The sequence below is a fragment of the Rhea americana genome, unplaced genomic scaffold (assembly GCF_003343005.1).
Source record: "Rhea americana isolate MKP2758 unplaced genomic scaffold, rheAme1 scaffold_81, whole genome shotgun sequence".
NCBI classification, from domain to species: domain Eukaryota; kingdom Metazoa; phylum Chordata; class Aves; order Rheiformes; family Rheidae; genus Rhea; species Rhea americana.
Genome location: NW_028186990.1, coordinates 2,438,767 through 2,447,940, shown reverse-complemented (window position 1 = coordinate 2,447,940; position 9,174 = coordinate 2,438,767). Strand labels below are relative to the sequence as shown.

The following is a 9,174-nucleotide window of genomic DNA, read 5'->3' as shown; positions in this document are numbered from 1 at the left end:
GCGGCCGCTGGGAGGGGGAGGGGCGGGGCCGCCGCGGCGCATGCTGGGGCTTGTAGTCCGCCCCGGCGGCGGTTGGGCGCTGGGGGCGCCGCCATGTCGTGAGGGGCGCTGCGGGCCGCCCGTGCGGTGCGCCTTCGCCCGGGCAAACCTGGTGTGTCCTTTGGCGGTTGCAAGATAAGAAACGGTAATTATGCAGGAGTAAGTGTGGTACAGAGACGTCTTATCCTCATCCCCTGCTCTCATATTTGAGCGTCTGTGGAGTATTTTGGAGAGGGAGCAGGGCAGCGTGCACTGCGCCGCCTCGTGTGCGTAGGCACAAGCGGCTGCTCTTGAGCCTCGGCTCCTCTGTTTTACCCCCAGCAGCACAATCCGCTGCACGTGGCAGCGTTTGATCCCATCTTCACCATGACGCTGCTTTGCTCTGTATCGTGTTCCCTGTACAGATGTCGAGTTCAGTAGGTCTTCTGGCATCTGCCAAGCAGGAAACACACTGTAAATACTGACCCCAGTCCCTCACAGCGCAGGGTCTTCGGCTGGACATGACGCAGTGCTCCGCTCTAAAAGTGTGGGCCGTTTGTCCGCAACGCAGGACATGGGGAATTTGAGAGAGAGATGCTCACCACCATAGCAGGGGATCCCACACAGGCACAAATATATACTTATATATATAACTTGTGGGTGCCACAGCCCTGAGTCAATGGGTCCAGTTACTGCCCCCCTGCTCAGCCCATCGTGCACGGGCCCTGCCCCAGAGACTGGGCAGCTGTGTCTGGAGATGTGCTTCAGGTACGGACTGCCAGCTGATCTCATCCTTCTCTGAACATGTGAACATACCTAACTGCAAAAATTMATGTAGTAACTCTCTGGAAGGATTTCACCAAATTTAGTATATAATCACTACTCATAGTGGGAGGACATACAGGAGTGTGACCCTTTTATTTTGGAAAATCRGTGTATAGCCACTTGGGGTGGGGAGGGAGAAGCATATGGTTTGGACCTCTAGGAGCGTTTGGTGTAACCTACTGCTCCCATTGTGCTCCAATGTGTGTCTCTGAGCAACTGGGGGCAGTAGCTGCTGCCTTTTAGCAAGACATGGCTATCATAGCTTATCAGAGGTATTCTGTTTCTGTAAAAATCAGTAATTCGTGCCATAACTTTCCACAGAGATCTGAGTTCACTCGAAGCTTGTGCTCCGTGGGACAACATTATGGTGACATGCCTCTTCTGAAACATTTAGCTGTGCCCAAAGCAGTGCCAGGCATTGGAGTTTAAGGTGAAAATACAGGGTGAGGCAATGACAGGTAAAGGGAGGAGGGGATTCAGGGCCTGAGACATGCAGGAGGGAGTGGTATACTGTGGGAGAGGTGAAGACAGGCTTCAAATAAGAGGCTTGGATTTGTTTCTGAGATGTGGTAGAAAGAGTGGGGAAGATGAGAGAGCAGGCATATGCAAGGAGAGGCTTATTAAAAATAATTTGGGAATTCATGTTTTACAAAATTGAGACTGCTGCCTAGACTCAGTTTTCTGCTTTCTTCTACCTCATCAACATAATTGACACTTCCTTCACAGAAAAATCTGTTAAGATAAAGACTAGAAATAATCTCTTTTGCATCATTTTGGTGGGCAGCCTGAGTTGCTTTGCCCCTTAAGCTCTCTATTGATCTCTCTTAAAAACCAAATGCTCTTTACTGGCCACAGCAAGAAATGAAATCACCATGACTGGCTTTAATCATGACAAAATTTAATCAGTTTACAGGAGGGACTGTGTAATCTGGTTGCCTGTAGTAGAAGACACTATATTTGACCTGAGCCAGGGTTCCGACAGAGGCTAAGCAACTAAATTCTGACCAGATTTTACTTGTCCCAGACATATGATGTCTCCCACATACGTTATGGTCCCCCGAGCCTTTTGGAGATCATCTTTGATATGTGGTTGTAGTTCCCACAGAGTCTGTGTAGCACTGCTCGCTCATTCACCACTTTCTGCCCCAACTCCAGCAAAATTACCCAGAGAGTCTCAATAAAATGAATACTGTAGCCCTGACTTAGGAGATTCTTGCCAATCCTCTGTCATAGAATCCTCTTGAATTTACTGGAATTGTAGATGTGAGGATGAACAACAATGATAAAGGCTTTCTTACATTTCCAAATCACTGGAAAACTCTGCCTCTTCCTCTCAGTCTAGCCATTTCCTTCATCTTCCAATTGGGTAACTAAGTCTGTTTAGCCCCAGAGGAGGTAGCTATTGTGTAGGTTTAAATCTCTGGCTCAGACAATTAAGTTTGTCAGTGCTGGAACCACTGACATGCAAAGTCAGATCAAATTACTCTTGCATTTCACTGGTGGCTGGTTTCTGTGAGGGTTAATAAATGCTGGTGCAGTTTAGGCTCTTCTGAAGGCTAGTGTGTGTTACTCAAGTCTAGTAAAACAGTTTTTTTATGCTCTTTGTGGATCACATTGATTTTGCTGTTAAACTTACAGAGGTAGTCAATCACATTGTCTAAAAATGCCTCAAAATCATGATGTAAACTCAATGAAAACTGATGAGCATTTTTAAAATCAGTTCCACTGTTGTGGAAAGTTACTTATATTTCAGCCTAGTGGCTGATACAGTAAATCTCTGAGGCAAGACTACAAGAAATAACTAGTGTGTTTTAAATACAGACTTAGAGTAGTTTTTCATCCAGAAATGGAAAATTATTATTGTTGTATTATTTTAAGTGTTGTTACTAGGCATGTATCTGTGCACATTCATTTTACTTTCTTTCACACCGTGTTCCTTTACTCTAGTGTACAGCTTTGTGACCCACCCTTTAACAGCCCCTCCTTCTAAAGAAATTCAGATAATGTGTGATTCAACTATTTAAAAAAAGACAATACTTCAGCAACAGCTCTCCTAGGGCTAGAGGTGTGGTTGGAAAATACAATTCATAAGCAGCTAAGAGAGAAAAGATGTTCCCACAGGGGGGAAAAAAAGCAGGCAACAGATCATCTTCAGAGCACCATATCATCAGTAGCCTTCCCCAGTGCCTTGAGCTGCTCTCTGAAGGAATTCTTGTTTAAAATGTTCTCTTGTCTGCTGTTTATCTTAGCTGGCCAAGGACTTCTCTAAACCATTTAAGTTGATTTGTCAATAACTTTTGTAGCACTGGGGCTATTCCAGGGGACCTGATAAAAGCTGGTGTTGTGCCAGTATTTATGTGTGTGTGTGTGTGTGTGTGTGTGTGTGTGTATATATATATATATATATATATATATATATATATTTAATTCACTTAATCCAATTACATGTGTTGGGATCTGCTAACACCTAACTCTTAGGTGCCTGGCCCTGGAAGCCCAGCTTGAGATTTGGAGGCCATGTTTTCTCATCAAAGCATGGAGTTCTTTAGGTATCTATTTCAAAATAGGGTCCAGGTACAGTGAGAGGGAGAAACTGTCTGGAATCTCTTCTCATTCATGGAGTACTCATGGCCAGAATCTTCTTCCAAGCTATATCTTACAGTTGTTCTTCAGAAAGAATGAGCAAAATTATTAAACAAACAAACAAACAAAACAAAAAAAACCCCACAGCAGTGACTACCTCTGCTGGCACCTACTTAGCTGGTGGTCCAGGGCTAGAGCACTTTCCCACAAAGTGATGTATTTGTTTTTTATGTCCTCCTCAGCTTCAGGAGGGTTTAAACTGTTTCCCTGGAGACTGCTGTAAAATGGAAGCTTCGGGCTTTCGGTTCCAGTAATTATTAGGTGCTAAGTACTGCGTAAACATTTCTGGAATCGGAACCTAAGGGCTTCCCCTTCCCAGGTGGAAAATTTAACTAGTAAACTGTAGCAGTCAGCTTTCTCATGTTCTTACTCTTTCTGGCCTAATGAACCTTGTATTTCTTTTTGACCAGTGTCACAACTGCAACAGGAATGAAGGGTGCCTGTCACCTCAGCTATGTGATTAAGGAAGTGGCTTTGAATGCCTAGGAGTCAGGAGACTGTTTAATAAGGTAAACCATACTCCCTCCCCATCCTTTTGCCTGCCTTTGCAGGGCCTCACTGAGTGCGTTAGATCTTTTCTAAAGGCACTGGATCAGGTCTGACAGGTGATACAGGCACCTTTCTTCCAAGTTTCTGGAGACCCTCAACTGAGAGCTGCTGTATTTCTGTCTGCTCTTCAGAAATATTAGTGTTTGTGCTGGGAACTGCTGTGCAGCAGGTCTTGTGGCATAGGCTACATGGGACTTGCTGGGCAAGTGCTCTATTGACCAGCACATCCTGGAAGCACTGAACGTGTTATAGGGTACATGGCAAACAGCTGCCCATGTATGGTTCAGCTGCATCCCCTCTATGTCCATAAATTCCAAATATCTCTAGTGCAGTGGCTCCAGTGGAACCATCCCATTGTTCCAGTAACCTAGACAAATATTAGAAATCCTTCAAATCTCATAGGACTAAGTTTTCAGGTAGAAAACACAACTTGGCTAGAGCAACGCAGATTTATGTAAACCTTAGCTTGAGGTCTTGTTAGGCCTCTATCTACTGCCACCAGGACAGTCTGGGCATGCCGAGAGGCAAAATTGTAAGTTTGTGATGAACTTTGTGGTTAAATGTGTGCTTTCAGCCTCAAGTGGCTGCTGAATTACAGGTTTTTAGATTGCAGTTCTACAGTTAGGTACCTAAAACTTCCCCAAGTCTTGTTTTGGATCTGGCCTTAAATGGGTGATTGCAGACCTATCAAGCTGACAAAGATCCCTCCCAGGCAAAAGAATAGGACCACAGATACAGGAGTTGCTTCAATAATGAATTAAAGGTAACATAATTAATTCCAATCAACATGGGTTGGCAGAAGATACATTCTGTCACTTTAGCTTGTAATTGCATCAAAAAAAGATGTTAAGTGTGTTTACTAAAGGTGGTGCACTTAATGCTCCATACAGACACATCCAAGGCATATGACTTGACCACACAACGCTAAATCAAAAAAACGCAGAATGATATGGAGACAGTTTGGTCACCAGCAAATGGGTTAAAAAAAATATCTCAGGATGTCTCAGAATGTTATTTTAAATGAGGAATAGTTAGTGAGATCATTTTCAGCAAGGTCCCTCTTAGGTCACTTCTTGGCTGCATACCACTAAATGTTTATTGGTACCTTTGAAGGAAACATACAGTCATCATAGATACTCGCAAATGATACAAAACTTGAGGGAGTAGTTAATATGGAAGGTGACAGAGTGCATGTATCCACCAAATAAGTGTTCCACCTGCGATGCTATGTCAAAAGGACTAACAACACGATCCCTGGAAGAATAAATGAAAGAATATCAAGTAGGAGTTGAGATGCCATAGTACTTCTGTATTTCATGCGTCYGGCAACTGAGTGGAATGCTGTCTCCAGATCTGTAGTTAGCTCAAGAATACAGCAAGATAACAAAGTCTGTTGAACTTCCAAAGAGAATGTTAAAGGGTGCTTTGATGACAGTCTTGTCATTTCCTCCATACAGAAATCACTTAAGGTCCTTCCATCTAGAGTGGCATAGCCTGAAGTTGAAGCTAGATGAAGTCAGAGGCAGAGTGAGGTCCCTTCATATCTAAAGTATTCAGTGATTCTGTTTCCTAAAAAATATGCTGTAGTTCAAACAGGATGTGGTGTGGCAAAGTGATGTGGCCCATTTTATTAAGAAAGCTGGATTAGACAATCACGAAAATTCAATTTGTGAATTCCATCTCTCTGAAGCTTTTTGTGTTGAGCACAGCTCCTGTATGGCCTGCAATCATAGATGATTTAACAACTTTTTATTTCCCTGGTTATCTGTGGATAAGCAAGCAGAATTTCTGTCTTATATCCATATTCTCTGTTTTTTGAGTATGGTGACACACAAAAGATTATGAGCTGGGTACGCTTACAGTTGTGTTATCTGTAAAAAAACTTTAAAAAACAATACTGCTGTTACACACTTAAGCTATTTTATGTGAAAATTTCAGGTTCCCTCTTGAAGTGTAGGAAAGGTATGCTATGATTTTTGGCATCCCGAAAGAATCAAAAGAAACATGGGAAATTTTACAGAAATACGAATGCTGTAGAAAGATGCTTTTCTCACTCTCTATTATTTTTTGTCTAATACTGAATTTATATTACAGAACTCATGATTCATTGAAACAAGCAAGTCAAGCTTTCCCTTTAAATATTCTAAACATTTGTTGATGAAAAAAAAGGCATGGTTAAGAGCAAAAGCATCTTATATATCCCTGTCATGCACTTCTGACATTAATATGAAGTAAAAGCTCTGTATTCTTCTGCTATCAAATGTAGCTAGGCAGTCCAGAGACAACAATATATACAGAAAGAGTATGTATACTTCAGTAATGTTTTGCTGTGAAGCCCATCGATGATTAATAAGAGATTCCAGTATAACAGGAACACAGAAAAGTTTTAGTTCATAGCTATTCTGAAGAGACTCACTAAACACTATGATCTGACGGTGTATCATTTAATACCCTCAGTGACATGCTGGTGTCTGTACTAAATCAAGAGCGTAGTGTCTAATGGATGAATCTAGAAACAGAAAGCTGTTGAAATCACTGTTTCTATGGAAATTTCTGCAGGGGAAATCCAGGGGACTGAATGAATGTGTGAAAGTGCTCATGAAGAGAAGGACTTTCATGTAACATATCAGATTTTCAGGGATGTTGCTGAGATGGGTCATTCAGAGTGAGGTGCTAGTGTAAATGATTTCAGATGATAATAGCATATTAAAAAGCAGACTCTGCTTATCAACAGAGGAAATGACCATGAAAGACTGGTATTAGAAGATCAGGTGAAGGAGGGAGGGAGGAGTGATGTAATTGGCAAGAAGAGAAAGAGCCATCAGTTGCTACAGCATGACTGAAAAATGAGCTTGTGTGTTGCCATATTGTTCAACTGATTTGTTTTCAGGATCCAGTTGCTAAAGAAGTGCCCCAGACCAAGTTGCACTGTCACTTGAATCAGACAGAGAACATCATAGCATGGTATTCTTCCAGTTCAGTCTGGGGCCAAATTATGCAGGACAGGCACAGGGAATTCAGTTATCTAGTATTAGTATTGTCGCAGTGATGGAGGGAAATGGAGGCTGAACTCTTAAGGCATGCTGCTTTCTAGGAACAGAGCATCCCTGCTGGGCTGTGGTTTGAAGTGCTCTGGCTGACTGCTTAGGAATTTAGCCACTGATAGAAGGTGAAATGGGCCTAACTGCAGTCATGCCACTTTCTGCCTCCAGGAACTGGCTAAAATGAAAGGCATCATCCTAACATTAACTATTAAACCAGCTGAAATGTTGCAAGACTCCCAGATCAAAGGTCTACCGAGAGCTAGAACGCTGTTCAAGGCTCACCCATCCATCATGCGTACATAAACAGCAGCTTACATCAAGTGCAAAAGAACAGTATTGTCAGTTTATGAGTATATGAAAATTTCAAAGCAAGTATAAATGCACCGTTACATGCAAAACAATGGTGCTTCCTTGTATTGAAAATCTTTCCTTCCTTTGTCATGAGTCAAAAGTTTAGCAAAACTTGTGTATGCCAAACTTACTTGCAAAAGCTGGAGGAGATTAAAAAAAGGAAAAAAAAGCAAGGAGTAGTTAACAATAGTGACGCATAAGGGACTGGACTATCCCTAATGTTTAAAATGTGAGATAATAACAACATCAACTTTGTCTCAGGAAACTCTGGATCAGGCTCCTGTCCAATTAAGTTAAAGAAAGGCAAGGCACAAGGATTTTAGTCCAGGTTTTGAGGGGCTTAGGGAAAATGGTCAAGGGAAGGCAAGAAAGAATAGCTCTGTGTTTACCTGTTAGGAGCCCTAATTCAGCCCATACAAGCCTTCATGGATCATATTCTGTAGACACCTGTGTAGTTACACTGTAGATACATGTAGTTACACCGAGCAGCAAACTCTGAGCCGATGTGAAGTAGCGTAGCTCCGTCGGAGTTTTCTGGAACGACATGTGTTTCCTGCAGCTGGAGTTGTGGCCCTAATGGCAGTTTCTGCTTTGCCGCTCATCCGCCTCTGTGCACAAAGGCAATAGGAAGTTGAGTGGCTGTACGCTGATGGAGAACAGCACTGCGTGCTGTTGTGTGGATGTGTATGCATATATTATTTAGCATAGCAGAGTCCTAATCCTTAAACCTAATCCTAATGCCACTAGTGCGGCAAGGCAATTAAACTAATAATGTGTCAGGCTGGAGGAACATCAGGAGATGGTCTGAATTGGGTGTGTATTTTTTTTAAAAGCAGTATTGAATAAAAATAAACTTCTACTTGAAACATATTCTTAAATAACATTGAATAGCACCAAGTCAAACACTAAAAGGCTGCCTGGCTGCCTAAGGATTGTCTCCTCACTCAATTCCACTTTAACTACCTTAAGAGAGAGACTGTGGCTGTTAAAAAAAAAAATGTTTCGACACATCTTTTATCAGAACAAACATGCTGTTTGCTTTTTCATTCAGAAACTATTGATTTTTTTTTTAAAAAAACTTATCTTGCTTGTAGAGGAGTTCAGTCTGGGAAAAAGAATTATGAGGAATCTACAGGCGACTGGAAGATGCCTGGTAGAGTGCAAATGGCTTTTACGGCTTGACTGCAGGCATCAGTGTGCACCCTGCCTTTCGCAGATGGACACACCTAGTATTCGCCCCCTGTGGGGGCCGCGTTTGTATTAGAAAATCGGAATTATGTTCTTTGGCAGGTTCGAGATGAGAAGTTGCAGGCTACTCCCTTCTCCCGGGTGGGTCGTGGACATGTGCAGAGTGCAAACCCAGCCCCTGAGGGAAGCGTGCCTGAGGATGGGCAACACAAAAAAGCGAGGCCGCGCTGGAGAGTGCTTCTCTCTGGCGCCGACCCCCCAGAGCAGGCCGCTAGCTGCTCAGCTCCGAGCCTGCGGACAGCTTAGTTTCCGCGGGCGTGGGCCATCGCCTGCTGCTCCCTCGGAAAGTTGAGGAGCTCCGAGTGCAGGAGGTGTGCGCGGGGGGGGCCTGTGGCCTGTGTGATAAGAGCCACATTCATCTTGTCGTTTATAAATGACCTCCTCCAGCAGTATTTCTAGTCCGCCCTCTCCCCCCCACCGCACACACACACATCCAGAGCTTCCTCCCTTTCCAGCATCCCGTCGGCAGGAAAACCCAACACCCCGCAACTCGCAC

At 43.3% G+C, this 9,174-nt stretch overlaps 1 protein-coding gene across 1 annotated transcript in view; it reads right to left on the bottom strand.

Annotated features, from left to right (window-relative positions):
* The window catches only part of MAEL (maelstrom spermatogenic transposon silencer), a 14,653-nt gene extending 14,182 nt beyond the window's left edge, over positions 1-471 (bottom strand). The window contains exon 1 of the mRNA XM_085323051.1: positions 355-471. Within this exon, the coding sequence (XP_085179177.1) occupies positions 355-471 (117 nt within the window). The remainder of the gene's footprint in view (positions 1-354) is intronic.
* Between the last annotated feature and the right edge of the window lie 8,703 nt (positions 472-9,174).